General features: G+C 40.7%; 2 protein-coding genes across 4 annotated transcripts; both read left to right on the forward strand.

Moving 5' to 3' along the window:
* Positions 1-31: 31 nt before the first annotated feature.
* On the forward strand, positions 32-9065 carry ddx61 (DEAD (Asp-Glu-Ala-Asp) box helicase 61). The gene is made up of 13 exons (XM_079691259.1): positions 32-203; positions 1546-2361; positions 2560-2623; positions 2737-2841; positions 3325-3454; positions 3779-3925; positions 4278-4372; positions 4475-4597; positions 4686-4814; positions 5087-5267; positions 5352-5453; positions 5560-5784; positions 6448-9065. Exons 2-12 carry the CDS (start codon positions 2210-2212, stop codon positions 5775-5777), a joined length of 1446 nt encoding a protein of 481 aa, XP_079547385.1. The 5' UTR covers positions 32-203; positions 1546-2209; the 3' UTR covers positions 5778-5784; positions 6448-9065.
* Positions 9066-9745: 680 nt separating this feature from the next.
* tomm40 (translocase of outer mitochondrial membrane 40 homolog (yeast)) lies at positions 9746-17765 on the forward strand. 3 transcript variants are annotated; one of them, XM_079691508.1, is made up of 9 exons: positions 9746-9860; positions 10603-10862; positions 11496-11656; positions 14554-14655; positions 14752-14857; positions 15347-15469; positions 15622-15698; positions 17050-17152; positions 17273-17765. In XM_079691508.1, exons 2-9 carry the CDS (start codon positions 10652-10654, stop codon positions 17410-17412), a joined length of 1023 nt encoding a protein of 340 aa, XP_079547634.1. In that variant the 5' UTR covers positions 9746-9860; positions 10603-10651; the 3' UTR covers positions 17413-17765. The 3 variants fall into 3 exon arrangements, with proteins under 3 accessions (XP_079547634.1, XP_079547635.1, XP_079547636.1); XM_079691509.1 differs by having other exon boundaries at positions 9769-9860; positions 10643-10862; XM_079691510.1 differs by having other exon boundaries at positions 9790-9860; positions 10633-10862.
* The last annotated feature ends 3306 nt before the right edge of the window (positions 17766-21071 follow it).

Below are 21071 nucleotides of genomic sequence, written 5' to 3' on the forward strand. Positions count from 1 at the left end.
AACCAGCCCAAAAACGAACGCGCGGCCATGTTGAATTGTCAATATTTCGAAAGAAGAGACAAAAGAGCGAAAACTCGATGGATTTCTTGAAACAGCAAGTATTTACCGAACTTAATTAAACCGTCGACGAAACGTTAAGCAACGACACAACAAGGAGAAACTGTGTGTGGAAGTAGCAAAGTGAAGCTAGCATCGCCTCTCAGGTTGGATAAACAGTATTTTCTCATTATCGATTAACAGAACCGTGTATGTTAACTGTGCTAAGCTAACACTAGCATGCTAACTTAATATTTTGTTTGGGATGAATAAAAACGTTGAAGTAACAGAAGCAATCAAACAAAAATAGTGCCACGGTTGTTAGGGGTTTTGGATATTGTTTATCGATTAAATGTTTAAAATAGGTCCCCTTAAATACGTAATTTGACAAGTTCGCGTTAGCATGCTAGCTTAACTGCTAAAGCCACGTTGCTATGCATAAAGTTTTTACGCTGCTTACAGTCTTGCTAACTAACTTATTTCAAGCTAACTTTTCCATCGGCATTAACGGGGTGTTAATGAAATAAATGGCACACTGAGCAATAACCGGGTGGTTGGTTTATTTTGCTTTTAGTTCAAAAGATTAAATATGTAAGAAAAAGTCCAGGAGCTAACTAGCTAACTTTGAGTTGATTTGAACTCCCAAACTGCGTTAGCTTTAGGTTAGCTTCTACTCTTAGCATCACAACAAAGACGCATTTGCACAGTCGTTATTAATGGCGGTGTTAGTGTTTGCTTTAATCCATAGTTGTAACCCTGTTAATTCTGTAAACATTACTTGGATGTAACATTGACGGTGCCTGTCAATTTGAAAGCCATTTTTTTCGGTCTAGTGTTGTTGTTGCCGAACTATTGCACATTCCTTTTATTATGCATCTTTATTGAATAAGGACCATGCATTGTACATTAATGCATGTACTTTGAATCTCAAGGACAAAACGGGCTAAATGCCAGATTATAGCTAAAAGCTAATATCCGTCTGCAGTCGACACGCATAACAATTAACAGTTTAAAACATTTCCTAGTGCCCATCACACTGACAATTAAAACCATATCAAAATACAGCTGTATACAATAGAAATACTAGGACCATTTTTATATGTAAATATCATTTTTACAATTAAACATCTCACATTACAGTAAAATTAATGTTGGAAAGACTGGTTTCCCCAAATAAGAAATGTTTTGCACATCGGGGAACAACTGAACATCTGAGCAGGTTTTAAGATCAGCAGAAAGCATATTCCAATTATTCGATATTTTCGCACACAAATTGAACAGCTTTCATTTTAAAACATACATCTTTTTTTGGTACATATTTGTATACTAATTGATCATGTTATTGATGACCACTCACCATGGCAGTAAACCTTATTGTGATTCTGACGTTTTTTTCATACTGGGTATTGTTTGGATTGCAGCTCATCAAAGATGGTTATTCCTCATGCACATATCTGAAATGTTTGGTTCTGATTTCCTGTATGGATTTTTTTTTTTATTGCCTGACAGGTAACTTGGATTTTTCTGTTGAGCTGCAATTCCCAAAGCACTTTGCAGACGATCATCTCAACATTTGCCACTGACCTAAAGAAAACCGGAACAGGATTACCACAGACATTTTGAGTGGACCGTCCCATGTTTTAGGACAACATTGCTGGAGTGACTTTTTGAGCCAGTATCGAGCCCCAGCAAAAAACATTTGAAGACTTTTGATGACAAAGAAACGAATCATAAGAATAGTCTTGAGACGTGACCAAGCAGAATATATTTTACTACTGGCCAATTTGAATGTACAGACATAGCACTTGGATTTAAAAAGCCAAGATACTCAGAAGAACACAAAAAGATAATTCTGAATTATACAGCCAGGATAAAAGTACTGAAAAACTATTTTGAAAAGAAAAGAGTTTGTTTTGGTCACATGCTTGATTTATTTATTCATATGAATGTTAATTTCTCCCTTTTTTGGAGAGTTGTCTTGTAAATAGACATAATTCATACGCAGACCTCTAATTTTCAAGAGGTCTTAACGTCAGATTGTGTACGCAATACATTCTTTAAAAATCATCAGACGAGTTATTTTTTCAGCTTTTAGTTGTTTTTTTTTACACACGGGTGGGCAAATAAAACACATTGAAGCAAAATTGCCAGTGAATGTTGATCCGTTGATGCAATGGCTACAGCAAGAACAGCAAACCCAATGATTGGATTGAACAAACCAGCAAATGGGCAGCTCAAAGGACAGATGGGACTCCTTTCGGGTGTCCAGCAGTCGTCTGCCCTCCAGAAGAAGACCAGCATTCCTCAGAGCAGCGGGGGCATCAAGTAAGCCCCCAGTTCCATATTCTCTAATTCTGCATTAAAGGAAAAGTTACTCCACAGTCATTGTTCTGCGCCGTCTGCCCCTTCCCCCATTCTTGATCATATACATGGGAAGTAAATAGTTTTAGGGCTCTATATATTTCAGAGACCTAATTTTTGTGTCATTTATTAAGCTAGAATATTGTTATTTCTTACACTTAGATTTGGTGATGACTGGAAGAAGTGCCTGGACCTGCCTCCGAAGGACTGCAGGATGAGAACTTCGGTAAACTACGGTTGGATTTTGAATGTTTTAATGCGTTTTGCCTTCTAAAGGTGTCCCATTAACTTCTGGGTCCTTTTGAACAGTAATCTCATGTTTCTGATTTGTTCTCCCAGGATGTGACATCAACTAAGGGAAATGAATTTGAAGACTACTGCCTAAAGCGCGAACTGCTTATGGGCATCTTTGAAATGGGATGGGAGAAACCGTCCCCTGTCCAGGTAAGACAATGTACAACACGGAGCCCTCATGGTTTTGAGGCGTGAGACTTATTTTAGTATATTTCTTTCTGAACCTTCCTAAAAAGTTTCCTCGGGTCTTTTCACATAAATCATAATTATACATCTGACTGCACTCAGTGAAACCCAGAACACTGCCCCTTTTTAGTTTCTTGTTTGTGTAGACATAACCCTCCTCTCTAACAGAGTAACTTGACCATGCCATCTGAAACCTTGTTACCTTGTATTGTGAAAGCTGAGGACGAGGGTCTTATAGGAATGTGGTCACACACACATGTAGGTCTGCCTGTCTTTACCTAAACAACATATTGCACACTTTTAGATGAAAGTATAATGGCACTCATAGATGCCTTTTTTTTCTTTGTAGTGTGTACTGTTTTTTATTTTGGTATGTTTCACCAAATATGTGTCATGTCCAATTGACCATGCCCATTGCACTGACTGGGCTTCTCTCTCCGTCAACAGGAGGAGAGTATCCCCATCGCTCTGTCAGGCAGAGATATTTTGGCTCGTGCTAAGAATGGCACAGGAAAAAGTGGAGCCTACCTCATCCCTCTGCTGGAGAGGATAGACCTGAAGAAGGATCACATTCAGGGTGAGTTTCTGCTGCCTCAACTGAAGCAGAATTTGAAGGACAGCTGTGTTGGAGCAGCAGAGATGGTGTCAGTAAAAAAAGAATAAAGTATATTTGAACCATATAGATTTTTTTTTTGTATCCACAATCTCTCCAGCACATAGACATGGCCATGACCCCTGTTATTTTCTCCCAAATTAGAATTGATTTCAGTTTCGTGGGAAATAACTGTTGATCGGAAACTATAAATACCTCTTTGTTGGGTCGATGCCACTCTATTTAATATTCTCTATGCGTCTCAACCCTGGCATTTCATCAGCCCTTCCCATTTTTGTCTCAATCCAGCCATAGTAATGGTGCCAACAAGAGAGCTGGCCCTGCAGATGAGCCAGATCAGCATCCAGCTCAGCAAGCACCTCGGTGGTGTCAAGGTGATGGCGACCACGGGTGGCACCAACCTAAGGGACGACATCATGCGTCTTGATGAGACAGGTATTGGTTGTGCCGTTAATATTCAATATAAGGAAACAAACGTTTTCAATGAAGGAGATTCAAAGGATTTATTGTCATATGCACATAAGCTACAATGTAGAAATGGCAATGACGTTCTTCTGACCTGAGCTCCTCCAGCAATGCAAAATATTGCATAAAGTCTAAATACATGTAAATAGACTTTTATGTACAAGAACCAAATATGAAATAATGTACATTAAGAAAAAATTAAATATGGTTTATTGTTTTGTTTATCTTTCCACACATTGGTCCCTTATAATCACAACAACAACAACAAAAATCCCCCTGGCTTCTGTTTTGTTGCTAATCCATTTCTGCTTCTTCCCTATAGTGCATGTAGTGATTGCTACACCAGGCAGGATCCTCGACCTGATCAAGAAGGGCGTGGCAAAAATGGACAGAGCCCAACTGATTGTGATGGATGAGGTAGGTTTGGCTCTTGAATTCATTGTTTTGCTTTTCCATATTGTTTCCTGTGTTTTTATAAACGGGTCCTCTGTATTCATTATGTCACATTTCTTTCTTCAGGCAGATAAGCTGCTGTCCCAGGACTTTGTGGTCCTGATTGAAGATATCATCAGCTTCATGCCAAAGGACCGTCAGATCTTGCTCTACTCTGCCACATTTCCCATCAGTGTGCAAAAATTCATGGTGAGGACTCGCTGAAGCAATTCCATCCTCCAAAGATGTTTCAAATAAAGTGTTTTGTTTCATAACACACTATGAATGTTGTTTACAGAGCAAGCACCTGTCGAAGCCTTATGAGATCAACCTGATGGAGGAACTGACCTTGAAGGGCATCACTCAGTACTACGCTTATGTGACTGAAAGACAAAAGGTCCACTGTCTCAACACACTCTTTTCTAGGGTGAGTATTCGGCTCGTGACATTCAATGGTCTACTTTTGTAACTCGTACTAAAAAGCAATGTTTCTCTGCCCTTTCTGGTTGAATTTCGAGACAGATTATTTTTCCAATCGTTGATGGTTTTATGGTTTATTTGACAAAACGGACACAAGCTGCCTTTTTGTTCATCCTGGAATGAACTCTAACTTAGCGAAGCCGCAGGATACCCGAGGCTGTGTGCATAAAGACATGTTTTTTTCATCCTTTAATTGAATCTTTATGTTTTTCATTACAGCTTCAGATCAATCAGTCCATCATCTTCTGTAACTCCACACAGCGGGTTGAGCTTCTGGCCAAGAAAATCACCCAGCTGGGATACTCGTGCTTCTACATCCATGCAAAGATGATGCAGGAGTACAGGAACCGTGTGTTCCACGACTTCAGGAATGGATTGTGCAGAAACCTGGTCTGCACAGGTATGTGACGAGAGTATATATTAAAGTGGAAATTGAAATGTATTGATAGTCGAAATGTTGACTAATATATGTACTTTCTTGTAGATCTGTTTACTCGGGGAATTGACATCCAGGCAGTGAACGTGGTCATCAACTTTGACTTCCCTAAAAATGCAGAGACCTACCTGCATCGCATCGGCAGATCAGGTATGACGACTAATTCATAAGTCCTCAACTTCAACTTCTTTCAAAATCCGTCCAGTTTGACACTTACTTCCATCACATAACAGCTTCTCTGTCTCTTCTCTCGCAGGGCGCTTTGGTCACCTGGGTCTGGCCATCAACCTGATAACTTCAGAGGACCGCTACAACCTAAAGAACATTGAGGATCAACTGGTCACTGACATCAAGCCCATCCCCAGCTGCATTGATAAGAGCCTGTATGTGGCCGAGTTTCACTCTGTGGACCCCGATGCCGAAGACGACGAACTTGAGATCGGGGGCCGAAACAAGGAACTGGGAGGAATCTGAGTAAAGGGTCAGTTTCCCTTTTTGCAATCCTTGATTTTAAAAACACAACTTTTTCAAAGCTGAAATGGTGTAGTGACCCCAGCTGTACCCGTCTAATCATCTGACACATCTTGAGCAGGGGATTATCTGCTGATAACACTTGGGTCATAATTCAGCTGCATATTTAAGTCTGACGCTGCTGAGTATTTAGGGCTTTGTGTGGCTGGTTTTAAGGAGCTGTAAAGCTGCCTCTAATGCGTCCAAGAAGAACAGGGTTGTTATTTACTGGACTGCCCAGCTATATATATCCTGTTCAAAGCTTGACTGCTGGCGTTAAACCCGCTTTTTTATAACATTCATCAGCCAGAAAGTGGGAATAATATGACAAAGTAAAAGAAACTGCAACTGCATTTAACTTAGTGCACAATATGTTGGTACCAGTGGAACCATCCGAGTGCTCTACCTTTTGTGAATAGCAAATAGTAGCGACCCTGCTAATTGATAGAATTCTCTGCCAACGAGATTATCTTCAGTTTCAGAGGATTTAAGGGTTAAGGGCTGTCCTCCTGGGGCTGCACAACAGCAGTCAACATAGATTTGCACAGAGCGGATAAGCGCACGCAGCCAGCTTTCTTCTCTGCACGGTTTTCTAAAGCATAAATACTAACTCTGCTTTTGTTTTTATTTCCAGGAGAATCAAGGCGACTGGCGCTCATCACACAATATTGGCTATGCATCACACAAGATTCCAAGTGATGACTTCTGTTCCCCGTTTTGCCACCAAGATGGTCTTTTTTTATTTTGATTTATTTTCACTCCAGTTCGAGTTTACAGCTATCTCCAGTTTTGTCTGTGCACACTTTAAGGTAAACTGCCACTTCAATCAGTTGAACGCTCAGCCCCGCTGACAGAGATGGACATGTGATATGGGCTGTTGTCTGTTATTGAAATCAGCCGCTCAACTATAGATGAAAGTTGTCATTAACAACTTTTTTTTGTACTTTGCTTTGAGAATGAAAATGTGAAACCAAAGGTAGACCTGGAGCCATAGAGCCTGCTCACATTCTCTCTGTGCAGATGAACTACATCCTGCGGACATGCCCTTGACCAGAGGCTTTGGGAACCCCTTTTTATTAACAATTTACACTCAGTGGCTACTTTATTTGATACACCTGACTTGATGGCAAGGAGGTTCTGGCAACATTCCTCAAGAGATTGGTTCATGTTGACATGACGGCCTCATGCTGTTGCTGCAGATTGGTCCCACTCGTGCTGTAGATTGTTTAACCTTCTCTTAAAAGTGCTCTGTTGAATTGAGATCTTGTGACTGTGGGAGGCCATTTAGCTCGGCTCTTGTTTGAAATGTCGTGGTCTGTGTTGAGGCAAGGGATCCATAAAAGAAATGGCCATTAGAAGAAGGGTAAACTGGCCATAATGAGATGGATGTGGACGACAACATTTAGAGAAGACTTTGTCATAAAGAAAGTTAGAATTACTTTCATCCGAAATGTTTGTTTCATGGGTTCGCCAAATCTGACCCTACTATCTGAGTGGCAAAGCAGCACTTTTCCAATCGGCTGCTTTGCAATGCCGGTGAACCGGTCTCGTCGAGCCACAGTTTTCTTTGTTGGCATACCTCTGTTACACATGGTTATTTGTTACTGGCGGCTTGAACCGGTCCTTCCACTCTCCTCTGACCTTTCATGAATAAGACAATTTGGCTGTCACAGAGGCCACTCGTTGATATGTGTGAAATCCCCGGAGGTTAGTACCAACAATCATTCCACATTCACTTTTCTTCTCCTATCATATTTGGTCCCGACAACTTAACTGTTTGACCGTACTTATGCATTGAGTGGCTGATTTAGATATTTACATGTAGGAGTTGGTTTACCTAATAACGTTGCCACTGAATGTTTTTCTTTTGTAACTTGTGTCGTCATTCCAGTTGGTTATTATAGCATTTTCCCCGAAAAATGTTCTGCAGTCATTTAGGGATGCAGTGGTTAAAAAAAAAAGCAGACTTTCCACATCCATAGTTTAACCAATTTTTGTTTCAAAAGGGAATCAAAGCAGGAAGAACAGACACAGATTTAAAAGTAAGAAAAGATATTGCTTCAGAAACCAAAACCACCACTCTGCTGAGTGATGTTTTAAAGAGGGCTGATATGATGCTGCAGGCGAGCACCTGTGACATTGTTGAGTGAAATGGCTACTTTTTTTATATTAAAGTGTTTACTGCCGAGAAAAGGAGGTTAAAAGATGGCGGCAGTGTAATGTCAGTGATAATGGCGCGTTTTGTAGAAGCACAGATCAAATTATGACAAGTCAGTATTTGTTTCTTTGATCCCTTTTTAAAAAATCCATAGACAGCCTTTTTCTGGTTTTGAGGTCATTGGTAATTAACAGGACGAGAGGGGCCTTAGTTAACTCGATGAAACCAGCCAACTGCTTCGGTCTTTTCAATGTCGATACTGTGTACCTTCTTCCCTCCAAAGTGCCTTAAAGGGCCAGTGAGTAGAATTTTTAAGGGGAATTGTTCGCACAAATGGAATATAATATTCATAACCTATGTTTTTTGTTTGACTAGTATCTACATAGGAAGTTGGTCCTCTTGGAACAGGAGGGGTACTCGGTCGTTGAATCTCTAACCCCGTAGCCAGATGGCGTCAAATCCTACACACTGTCCCTTTAATCAAACGTCAAACCTCTATTTTGCCCAGACTCTTGAACAAAGGTTGAATTGTAGGTAAATCGGCACCCTATTAGTTTCAGTATGTTTTTGCAGAAAGGATTTTTCAGTTTCTCCTTGCTAAAGAAATGTATTTGTCTAAAGACAGAATTGTAAATATGACCAGCTGTCTGAATATATTATATACTCCTTGACTTTAGCACAATGTCTCGAACGATGCAGTTAAGATTGAAAACGAATACTTTTTTTTATTGATTCCTTTGCTGACAATTGCATTACTGCTAAGCACCAGCAGAGAAGGCCCCATGTGTGCCCATCTCCTAAAGCTTCTGAAGTAGTACTTGGCATTAACTTGCTGCATGTCTGATTCTGCAGTTCCCTTGTTTTTGGTTCCCCATTTTTATTTTTTTTACCTCGTTGCAGGCAACTCTTCATTTCATGACCATTTTATGGGTTTGTAACCTGAAACCATTTTGTTCCAAACTGTATTCTGAGAAAATAATATCTTAATGACTTGATGACCAGACCAGCTTTAAGTGAAGAAAACAGACAACCATTTTTCTGTTAATTGTGTCGATGCCAGCGCCTCAAACAAATAAAAACTCCCAACTGACTAACTCCTGTTGTTTTTTATTTTAATTTTGTTCTGCTTGTTCAATAGTCTTGACATCTAAAAAAAAGATTTACTTTGAGCAAATATCAGATGGTAAGTGTGTTTAGATCATGTGAAACATTTCAAATAGCTATCACACTTGTATTGATCAAATATTGTGTTACTGTGTGTGTTTATCATTGTTATTGTGCTCCATGTAGTCTCTGAAATTCTGCCATTTAATCAAACCAAATGTATTGTTTAAGCACATGGGACTACCGTTTCTTCCTAAAATGACACTACATTTTGTGTGTTAGTCATGCCTTTCTCTTAGAGCAGAATGCTAGTGTGAAATCTAAAATGTGTGTCTTAAGGTTTTCACCAAAGTAGAAGTTATTGATCAAGGATACAGAACCACCGATATTGCACACAAGGTATTATTGTATTTGATGCTTTATACAATTGGTCAGTACAGTTCAGTTCACCTCTGGTAAGCCCTCATCTTATTCAATTTGAGTTGATAACTAAAGTATATCATTTGTAAATTGAATGATGAGCTACGGCCCGTAACTAATACCCTTGGAATGTCATTCAGTCGGAGATGGAATTAAATACATGTTAAGCGAATGAACACCGTGACACGTCATCCGGAGGGGGCTGTCCCTGCTTTGTTGTCAGCCAATCAGCGTTGAAATAGGATGTACATTAACCAATCGGTGGGTGAGTTACGCGAAATAGGCGGGCCCTTGTCAACCACGATCACGTACATTGTGGTGAACTTTACCGGTGTTGAACCTACCCCTGGACCCAAACCTTCAGCGTGAGTAAACCTTAACATGGCATTAGTACTTTTATGAGGGGTTAATTTGAGTGTAAACACACCACATATCTTACTCCCTATTACCATATTTTCCTTGTGAAGACTTAAAGATATTGTGCTCGAATCCACATGGCTACCTAGCCAGCTAGCTAACCAACCAACCAACCCTGCTAGCCTGCATGAAGCTCACAGGTTAAATGCTGCAAGCGGATAGTTTTACAGGCTTATCTCCAAAGGTGTCCTCTGTAGCAAACAACAAGCTCCTGTTCGATATTTCTTGTAGTTGTATTGTAACATTTTAAAGTTGTATTTTATATATTGAGAGTTTGACAACGCTGGGCCTTAGCTACAACAAACCAACCTTACGTTACTTACTGTCAGGAGGACTCTTGACAGATCACTGGAGCTTGCAAGTGAGCTAACTCTTGTGGAGCTAACTGCATTGGAAGTACTGTGTGGGGCTTATTGTGGTATAGGTTTATTGTTTGCATAACAGAACACTTGCATCTTTATGTTTAATCCTTGCAATCTAATACTGCAAATGTGACATATTATTTAACGAAGTAACCTGGGGCTGTGTTATATTTAACGACATTAATATCATTAATTATAGAATTCTACTGTATTTACTGTAATTGTGTATTTTCTACTGTTATCTTTAATATTATGATGCATGTTTCTTAATCTATATTAAGCTATCTTTGGCTCTTTATTTGCTGTTATGTACATTTCCCCTCTGTAGGACGAATACAGTTATTCTGATTCTGTATAGTCTGTCACAGTCTCAGAGTATGGGCAGTGTGTTGGCTGCCGCCTCCCCCAGTCCTGCCCCAGCTGCAGCTGGAGGTAGTCCAGGGGTCCCGGGGCTTGGATCTGTCCCTCCAGGGTTCACCATGCCCTCGATGTCTTCCGTCCCTGCTACGTCTGACCAGCAGACAGCAGATGCAGACTCCCCTCTCCCAAATCCTGGCACATATGAGGAGTGCCACCGCAAATGTAAAGGTAAGGAAAAAAAATGGTGGGATGAGCCAATAATGAAATTTGTTTCAACATTTGTTCCACTTTAGGTCTCTTATTATACTCTTTTTCATCAATATATTATAGGTCTCAGATATATACAAACATGTCTCTGAAGGGTTTGGCTCAAAATACCAAACGGATCATTCCAGCATCCCATAATCCCCTCTGTTTCAGCCCTGTTTCAAAAGTGCTGATTCTGTCTTTTACTTTAGATGAAAAATAAGGAGCGACTCCCCACGCCCCTCTGAGAGAGATTTGGTTAAAAAGAACACAATGGTTCTCTAGGGGGAGATTCAGGTGATAAGGTGGGGTGATTGGCTAATGGTTACACAAGCCAAATAAATTGTTATGACATCATAAAGTGGCCAAAATCTGATCTGCTCATTTTCAGACAGGTTTTTTTTATAAATGGATCAGGACAAAAAGTGAGGGAATCTTTTTTCCTGAAAATTTCAGAATTTCTTTACACAGAGGGGACACATGTTGATGTATAACATGACAAAGTGGATTTTGCACAATAGGTGACCTTTAAAGTATTACTCATGGTATTTAATAAGATCACTTATTAGATATAGGTATGGTCTGTAATCTTCTTCTGCCCTATCTCTGTTTCAGAGGTGTACCCTCTGCAGATGGATGGGGTGCGGTTGGTGGTCAACAAGGGTCTGAGTAACCACTTCCAGGTCTGCCATACGGTTAACCTCAGTACTCTTGCTGATTCTGGTTATCGATTTGGATCCACCTACGTAGGCAGTAAACAGACTGGACCAGCAGAGGTAATGATCATTTCTTTAATAAACTCTTAAGTCCCTTATACACCAAGCCGATTTCGGCCGTCGATAGATGTAGATAGATCTCGGGCCGTCGATGAGCGTTGTGTCGTCCTACTCAGATTGCTGTGTCACGCCCCTTTGTGCAGGGTGTCCGCAGGGTCTTAAAAAGTATTAAAAGTTGATCAATCAATTTAGCGAAAATTAAGGCTATTAAAAAGTATTAAACGCTATTTTCCAAGGTATTAAGAAGGTCCACAGCAACGACAACATGACACACCCTTTAATTTACTGAAACGACATGTCGGGAAACCCCCCAAGGCGGCCCCATGCATAGCGCGCCGTAAAATGCTGCTTATTATTTTAAGTTTCGTTGCCTTGCTCCGCTCTGTGGGGGGGGGGGGGGAACTAAACGACTACGGTAACGGGTCCCAAGGTGGGTAGACCGGCACATACGCAACGCTCTGGGGGTCCAACGGCTCCGTGTGTAAGCCCTCATTTTCTGATAAGGATGAAATAGCCCACCTCCCTCTCCCCGCGTCTCCTGCTGCTGCTGGGCTGTCAGAAGAGGGGGAGGAAAAGAGAGGCAGGCACCGTTTATTAAATATTATTCAATTATTATACAGAGAACAGAGTCATCTTTAAAGGACATGTTGACCGGCGGAAAACATTTTTTTACGGAAACTGCCGCACGGTCCCCTCGTTCCTTGGAAGAGGCGGTGAGGTGGGTGTTTTTGATCTGCTGTGGACTACCGGAGAGATATACAGCAGGAGAACACGTCGTCCACCGCGTAGAATAAACAGAAGGGCAACCATGGCAACCATGCTCCGGGGTCTTCTTCGCTGCTTTTGGTGTATTTCGGGCGGCGGCAGCGCCACTTACAGGCCTGACATATGTACTACATCGTTTCCAGCATTTCCAGCGGTCTAGTGTGAACGGACACGTTAATGAATCGAATGCGTGTGAACGGAAGACTTTTTTGCGCTTGCGTATGCGTTTTACCGTATGCGTCCTCGTGGGGCCGGGGTCTAATCCAAACTATATCCGGTCACAGAGATCTGCTATTTTAAAGTAAAGTCAACACATATCGACCCTAAATGTAGTCTATATTAAGAACGAGAAAAGTCATAACATATATATATCCTTTTTTGTAAACATATGACAAATGTGTGAGGTTGATGACGTCAGAGCATTGTCCTATGTGCCTGGGCTTAGCCCCGGACAGCCCCAGCCCAATTTAACCCCTGGGTATTTGAGATGGAGCTCCTATATGGCATTACCCCACATATTTCATAGTTCAAAGTTTTGTCAATTGGTCAAATACTGGTTTCTAATGGTTTCTGAGGAGTTTTACTGGAATGAAAGAGCACAGAGTACAGAAGCAAAAAAGCAGCATACTGCATTAAACCTGACCTTCACAGAGAGGTTGAAGTTCATGTGGAGAGGAGGCTTCAGTAGTCTGTCTGCACTCTGTTTAGTTTTGCTATCTTACAATCAATATAGTAAATGTGAGGTAAAGTGTGTTGCCAATGTAACCGGCTAGAACTCAAAGTTGCAATGAGGTCTTAAAATGTATGGAAAGGGTCTTAAAAAAGGTCTTAAAAGGTATTGAATTTGACTTCAGGATTCCTGCATATACCCTGTTGTGTCTTTTCGGCCGTGCCGACACCTTCCACTGCCAATTCGACATGTTGAATCGGTAGGCTGTCGGTAAACGTCGGCTAAAGAAATCACTCTGATTGGCTGTTCAGCTAGCGAATCAGTGCATGAGAAGCGAAACGGAAGTGAGGGACCCAAAATAACTATTAAGAAGGCAAATCTGAGATTTCATTGAACTCCAGCTCTCGACACAGGCTCGGGAAAGCCCCATGAGCTTCTTGCTGTAGAGTGAAAATGGAAAACACACGCTATTTGTTGTTTGTTTATATCACGCTGTCTGTTCTTCTTCTCTCGGTGTATGACACAGACTGTCTTCCGGTTGCCTCTTTTGAATGACGAATACACACTACCGCCGCCTGCTGGTAAGGAGAGTTATTGCCACTCACGCATTCGCAGTTCGTACGTGTAACTTGGCCGTTGGCTGAAGTCTTTGCGGTGTGTTCCAGTGCGACACATGGCCAAGACGCAGGAGACGTGAGGCGACGTTCCGTCGGCTCGCGTTCTTTGGCGTTCTTTGGTGTCAGTTTGGTGTGTAAGGACCTTTTTAAAGTGTTGTTGACATTTAGGACTTGGGCTTAGAAAGCCTTTTGTTGGTTACAGGCTAAGCTTGATCTCTTTTAATGACCTCCTTTGCATTCAACACTGAATAACAGGTTTCGATAACAACTTTAAATCAGTTTTAGTGCTTTGCCTACAAGGATCACACAAGTCATTTGTATTTGCTCAACAACATTTACAATGCTTTAGATAAAGGCAGCTTACAACGGTGTTTAATCATCAACATGTGCAATAGTCACATCACAGGACTTGTAATGTCAAGTAAAACAAAGTTGGTCTGTGTCATAACACATTTACTGCGATTTAAGTTCTGGGACACTCTGATTTTGTAACTTGTGAGTAACAGAAGGATTCTGCACACACAGGGATCCACCAATCACAATCATTTTAATCAATTTATAAAAAAACAGGAAGATATGGTTGTAAAAATAGCATGTAATATCAGGGTTATGGCAATATTTCAGCTACAGATGGGATGATATTGACCAAAAACTGGTATTTTTAGCTATTTAGAAAACATTTCCAGTATTTTTATTTTTTATCACAACATATCGCTGATTTTTTTTTTTGCATTGTCAGTTTTTTCCAAAATCTTGCAGCCCTAGTCAAGAACATATTCAGCCCCCAGCTTGGCTACGAGGTTTCACATGAATTTCAAACTAATACATGTATTTCCTCCCCTCAGTCTTTCCCAGTTATGGTTGGAGATATGGACAACACTGGTAGTCTGAATGCTCAAATCATCCACCAGCTCACGTCTGCAGTACGCTCCAAAATAGCCATCCAGGTATGTAGACTTGTCGAGGAAACCGCCTCTCCGATGTTTTGTCTTTGTTCAGCTTACTTTGTCATTTCAGTCTTTCCCCCTTTTTGTGTGTTTTAGACGCAGCAGCATAAGTTTGTGAACTGGCAGTGTGACATGGAGTGGCGCGGGGAACACTTCACCTCTGCCGTGACGCTCGGAAATCCAGATGTACTTGTTGGATCTGGTATGGTTTCTTTTTTTCTAATTCTTCAAAACAAAGTCCACAGAGGGGTTTGTTGTAGCCCATACTAATCTTTTTACAAACTACTTGATCAAAGTGCTGCAGGTCCTGGTTCAAGAGTATTCACTTTTAAGTCATGATAGGAGAAGTTGATGTCTCTCCTGTATTTGGCATGACAGGATCTGTTACAGGGAGGAAGTCAAACTTTGTTGGAGTTGTTGTGACTACAGAATAACTCGCAGTGTTACGAGCTTTTCCCCTCAAAAACAACCGTTGGCAGATTATAGACACTAGCTACAGAGAGCACTAACCAGATAACAGCTAAGTCTAATTGTGGCAGGTTGTCAAGTTTCTCTCGTTGTTTATTGAAATCTGATAAAAACCTGCCAGCGACTCCACACAGTTTGATTCAGGATGTCCGTACTACAAATACAGATGATAAGAGACCATACTGTGTACATCATGTGATGCTCTGTTCCTGTTTTCCCTCAGGCATTTTGGTGAGCCACTATCTGCAGTCCATCACACCGGCTCTGGCTATGGGTGGAGAACTGGTGTACCACAGAAGACCGGGGGAGGAAGGGGCCGTCACCTCCCTGTTGGGCAGGTACACAGGTAGATCCCTGCTCTGTCACTCTCTCAGTCTTATATTTACCTGTTCATTTCATCACTCTTCTGTCGTGTGATATGGACCAAGTGGTGCCAAATCTAATTTCATTCTTATGTTAGCTCTGTGATAGATTCTCAAATCATTTCTTTCTCCCCAGGGGACAACTTCGTAGCTACATTGACTTTGGGAGGAGGAGGAGCGCATGCTACATACTATCACAAAGCCAATGATCAGGTACCTGAAATTAGTGTGTGTGTGTGTGTGTGTGTGTGTGTGTGTGTGTGTGTGTGTGTGTGTGTGTGTGTGTGTGTGTGTGTGTGTGTGTGTGTGTGTGTGTGTGTGTGTGTGTGTGTGTGTGTGTGTGTGTGTGTGTGTGTGTGTGTGTGTGTGTGTGTGTGTGTGTGTGTGTGTGTGTGTGTGTGTGTGTGTGTGTGTGTGTGTGTGTGTGTGTGTTGCGTGCATTCATTTCACATAAAGGGTAGAGACAGGATATCACAAAACCTATGCTGTCAAGCCTCAGCGATGAGGAAAGACAACAACTGCTGATAGCACCAGCATTATTTCTGGTAAGACAGCCTGTGGTGTGAAACTCCAGCCTTGAGAACTAAAGCTCTGCGTGGCTCAGGTGCTTTCTCTGCTGAAGGATGAAAAGGATAAAGCTGGCAGAATACAGAGCAGGAGGCAGAGGAAGTGTGTGTGAGGGGGGGGGTGTGTGTTTTCTTAAGGCCTTTGGTTGGGACAGCCCTGGATTGGGAAACATTTAAAGATAATTCCCTGTCCACATTCCAGTTCAGTTCACTGTAGTTTATCTATTTTTGTGTGTGTGTGTGTGTGTGTGTGTGTGTGTGTGTGTGTGTGTGTGTGTGTGTGTGTGTGTGTGTGTGTGTGTGTGTGTGTGTGTGTGTGTGTGTGTGTGTGTGTGTGTGTGTGTGTGTGTGTGTGTGTGTGTGTGTGTGTGTGTGTGTGTGTGTGTGTGTGTGTGTGTGTGTGTGTGTGTGTGTGTGTGTGTGTGTGTGTGTGTGTCGTTCATCTCCCAAAACTTCTCAAATGCAGCATTTTGTTTCACATTCAAATTTTCACTGAAAGCATATGTTTTTCAGAAAGCCCTTTAGTCGCCCCACAGTGGGGAAATGTACGATCTTCTTTAATCAATCATTATTTGCCCACTGTAATGGTTTCTCCTGATACTGGCCATCAAATGGGTCCTTTCCTAAAGAGATTTCAATATAAGGAAAGGGGGGGGAAATCCTCAGTCTGATTTGAAGCTTAAGCAGTATGAACTAGTAAGTCTCTTCCAAAGGGAATTGTTTTGCTGTGTAACATTTCCCTATTTTGGTTACTTTTCCCCAACTGCATGTCCAAAGGATCAGTGATGGGGGAATCTGAGGCCGCTCAGAGTGCTGAAGCCTCATTATAGTTTAAACTTGAGAATGCATGTTATGCTTTAAATGAGGCCTTTGGATTTTATCCTCGTCTTCTCTTGCCCTGATGGTAGAAACCTAATTTGAATAGGCATGTGTGTATTGTTTTACGACAAACATGAAAACATTTCAATCTATTCTCTAACTTCTATCTTCTAATACAGTTGCAGATAGGAGTTGAATTTGAAGCCAACACAAGGATGCAAGAAACCACGGCGTCCTTTGGTTACCAGTTGGACGTTCCCAAAGCTAACTTGCTCTTTAAAGGTAAATAAATCCAGTATTAATACACCCATAGCCACACTAATGAAATGACTATTCATTTAGAAAAGGGCAAAAATAAATATAGATTTTCTCTTTTAAAAAATGTGCTCTTCCTCTCCTCAGGCACGGTTGATAGTAACTGGATGGTTGGGGCTACCCTGGAAAAGAAACTGCTGCCGCTGCCCCTCACTCTGGCTCTCGGTGCTTTCCTCAACCACCGCAAGAACAAGTTCCAGTGTGGCTTCGGTGTCACCATCGGCTAGCGGTGCGGCGGCGCCTGGAGCCACAGCTTGGACCAGCACAGAGACACACCGGAACCTGGACTATTGGAAATTGGATTCAGAGACTCTCTTACACAACTGTGATTTCCCGGGGCAGACAGAGAGACAAAGATAACTACCAAGGAGCCAGAACTGGCCAAGCCATGCCTACATTGTGTAGCACAAATGTCTTTCCTTCTATATGGTGTATTCCATATACCCAGAGGCTAGAGCGATGTATAACAGAGGGCATCAGTGATGCATGAGAACATGTGATGTGAAAATCAAAGTGGTTAGACATAATATATTGTGATCATGTAAGATGATTCAAATAAATGTGATTACTTTTTGTAAAAGTGGATGTTGCGTTTGCTTGTAGAAGAACTGGATGCAAAAGGTGACATGAGGCTAATTTTCAGATTCATATTCTACTTGGGGCTCAATTATAAAATGTTTTACAGGCTTTACTGTCAGCTCAAACTTTCTCAAATGGTTTCTCTTACTGTGGGGAGTATGGGATAAAAACACAATCAAACGTAAGCATCATCAGAGAAATATGTTGAAAACATCATGAAAAGTCAAACAATAAATGGGGGAAATCATAGTATGTCTAAATTATCATGACAAAACTCCTATAATGTCCAAAATGTATCAAAAAGGTCAGGGTATAGTAAAACAAAAAGTATATAAAAAAATTCACAGCACAGCATTTGGTAAAATACCAAATAAAATGTATAGTATTATAGAATATAGTATTGGAAATATCATGAAAAACGTGATAGAGTGTGTGCCATGAAAGGTTTTATTCACACAGTCATTAAAAAGTATTTTATAGCTTACATGAAAGGTCAAGTGTGTTGTTAAAAGTTAATTGTTTGCAATAAAAGTCTCAATATGTCATGCCATAAATCCCGTATTCCATTAAAAACAAAGGGCTTCACAATGGTATAATACTACTTGAGTTATTGAATTATCTCAGGGAAACAGATCATAAAAATAATTTCATGTATAGTAAGCCAAGTGAAAATCAACTCACTGAATAGTATCGGGGGGTATCTTGAGAGACTATCACAGTGCATTGAGCAAGGCATGGGCTCCCCACACTTCTCCCTGGGTTCTGTAGAGTAGCTGCCCACTAATCCTGAAAGTAGGTCATATTAAATGCAATTGAACTAGGATTCAAACTAAACCCTCCATTGCCATACAAAATGAAGTCTTTGAAATGTATTAAAATTGCGCTCCTCCCAAGTTAACCAAATGAGTGTTGATTGTGTCCAATTCATTGTTTTGCCTATTTCTGCTGCCATCAAGTGGCCAAAAGAGAGCTGTTCATTTTCTGATCTGACTGGCATCTGATAAATGTGATATGTGGACCAAGTGATAGAGAAAGAAGACGGCCTTCCACTCGGTAGACCTAATATTTGAAATTAATATTAAAACCTAATAACTTTGCATTTTCTTCATACTTCCTGTACAATCTAATCCATAATACTAATGCGCTTATTGTCTTTCATATTTGTAAAGCACTTTGAATTGCCTTGTGTTGAAAGATGCTGTAAATAAGCTTGCCTTGCCTTACCTTGCCTAATAACCGATGTCTAATAAAAATAAATAAAATGTGTTGTATGCATGTGATTACACTCTCAAAATGATATTGTTGTGAATGAAAGACTAGTGTACACAAAAATCTCTCACAGCAACTTTTCTTTTTATTAGCCAGTTATAAAATAAGAATTGTTTTATTTATTTGAGACTAAACTGCTATTAGAAATCAAAGTAACATTTCAAGATAAGCCCACAAAAGATCAAATACATTGGAAACTAACCCTGACCCCCCTATAGTGATTATGATTACAGTGATCAAACACCTTTATGGATCAAAACTTTGGCCAAACTAAACAATTGTTGTTTCAATAATTTGCTCATTTTTTGGGTTATTTTCATACAATACACTAAATGGAAAAATATATATGTATACTGTGTATATATTTAAAATGTAAGGATGATATTAGGAATTGATACCCTAACGTCTATTTTCAAGTTTGTTAAAAATGTAGTAATGCACTAAAACTATCAGCAAGTTTTAAAAAAAGTTTTTGCACTACTCATATTACTGTATTGGTAAACAGCACAATACTGTTATAGGTGTGGCACCCCTGGGATGTGTGACCACATTAATATAATTATTATTATTATTTAGAGTTAGAACATGCATTTATTTTGTACATCTGTTATTTTCATGTCATTAACGGGGTTGATAGATGCAGTGAGTAGTGAGGCGGAACGTTTGTGTTTGATTCAATGGTTCCGGGGTACCGATTAAAGCGACGGACGTTCCCGGGGTTTCCTCAGAAGTAATCTGGAAGGAAACCGAACACAACGTGTCCTCATTACTTCTGTTTCACCTGCACCATACAGGTTGGTAAACTGTGCATAAATCACAATGAATCCCCCATAAGGTTTGCAAAGATAATATGTAATGGCCCGCTAACAGTTGAAGACTTTGTAGCGCTGTTTACATGTGTAAAACTGTTATATAGTGTGTGTGTATTAGCCTAGCTTCCCCGGTACGGCGCCATTTTGGGGACAACGTGATCTGACGCAGTAAGGAAACAAGTTTGTCAGTATATCTGAAGGCTCCCACACACTGAGTATTTACATGCATGTATAGTGATTGTGAGTTTGTAATAAATATGTACTTTGTAAGGGTTATAAGTTAGTTACTGTTGATAAAAGAGTAAGGTTGTTTGTTACACTTAAATATGTTTCAGTAATGCATTTTAGTGACCTGCCATTAATGGCAGAAGGTAAATAGTCAACATGACAGGTTAGAGGGGTCATGAAATACTACTTTTAAGTGAAAGTAAAAAGAAGAGTAGTATTAAATACAGGTTAATACTGTATACAAATGTATTTAAGGTACAACAAGTGTTATTGAATGTGAAATTCAATTCGAAATATGTGTTTATCACATAAAAGAATAACATACAGACAGAGTGAAGGTATGTGAATGGTTATCAAGGAATGTAAGTCGAAACTGAAATGTATAAGATAAGTAATATGTTTATATGATTTTGTGTAATAAAACAACCGCAGAAGTAATCTGGAAGGAAACCGAACACAACGTGTCCTCATTACTTCTGTTTCACCTGCACCATACAGGTATCATCACTGTTACTGTGGTCCTCATATTGGGGACCCGTAACAGTTCTTGGGGGCTCGTCCGGGATCGGCGCCACCTACTGGTCGGGAGCCGATCCATTAATGACTTCTAGGACCAATACCAGAGCTGATGCGAGCAGAGAGCTGTAAGCTGGAGCAGACGTGGAACCGTTGCTGAACTGAGCGATCCATCGTGAGTGAATTGGAAGAGCTGCTGTCATGTCGGAGAGCCAAAGGAAAAGTCTGGTGTGGGACATCAGAAGAAGCCTACTCTCCTTGTCAGCGAAAGAACTCCTCCACATTGCCAAGGAAGTGGGTCCAGTGCCAGGCCAGGAACCGTCTGAGCTCGAGGAGGGAGACGATGAAGGCTGCTTCAACTACATCAGTTTATTTATGCACAGTAAGCACTTGCTTGAGTCAGAAGATAGTGGGATGGCTCACTTGTTGATGTTGAAAGATGCTATTGATGACATTGTGAAAGACAGAGAAGTAAGTGTACC

Source organism: Notothenia rossii (assembly GCF_949606895.1).
Source record: "Notothenia rossii genome assembly, chromosome: 7".
Lineage (NCBI taxonomy): Eukaryota > Metazoa > Chordata > Actinopteri > Perciformes > Nototheniidae > Notothenia > Notothenia rossii.

What these genes read in the sequence shown, in the direction of transcription:
- tomm40 (XM_079691508.1), top strand. Translation starts at nt 10,652, where the DNA reads ATGGGCAGTGTGTTGGCTGCCGCCTCCCCCAGTCCTGCCCCAGCTGCA. An exon ending in GTGCCACCGCAAATGTAAAG is followed by an intron (nt 10,863 to 11,495) that starts GTAAGGAAAAAA and finishes TCTCTGTTTCAG; the next exon opens with AGGTGTACCCTCTGCAGATG. An exon ending in AGATGTACTTGTTGGATCTG is followed by an intron (nt 14,858 to 15,346) that starts GTATGGTTTCTT and finishes GTTTTCCCTCAG; the next exon opens with GCATTTTGGTGAGCCACTAT.
- ddx61 (XM_079691259.1), top strand. Translation starts at nt 2,210, where the DNA reads ATGGCTACAGCAAGAACAGCAAACCCAATGATTGGATTGAACAAACCA. An exon ending in ACTGCAGGATGAGAACTTCG is followed by an intron (nt 2,624 to 2,736) that starts GTAAACTACGGT and finishes TTGTTCTCCCAG; the next exon opens with GATGTGACATCAACTAAGGG. An exon ending in AACTGATTGTGATGGATGAG is followed by an intron (nt 4,373 to 4,474) that starts GTAGGTTTGGCT and finishes TTCTTTCTTCAG; the next exon opens with GCAGATAAGCTGCTGTCCCA.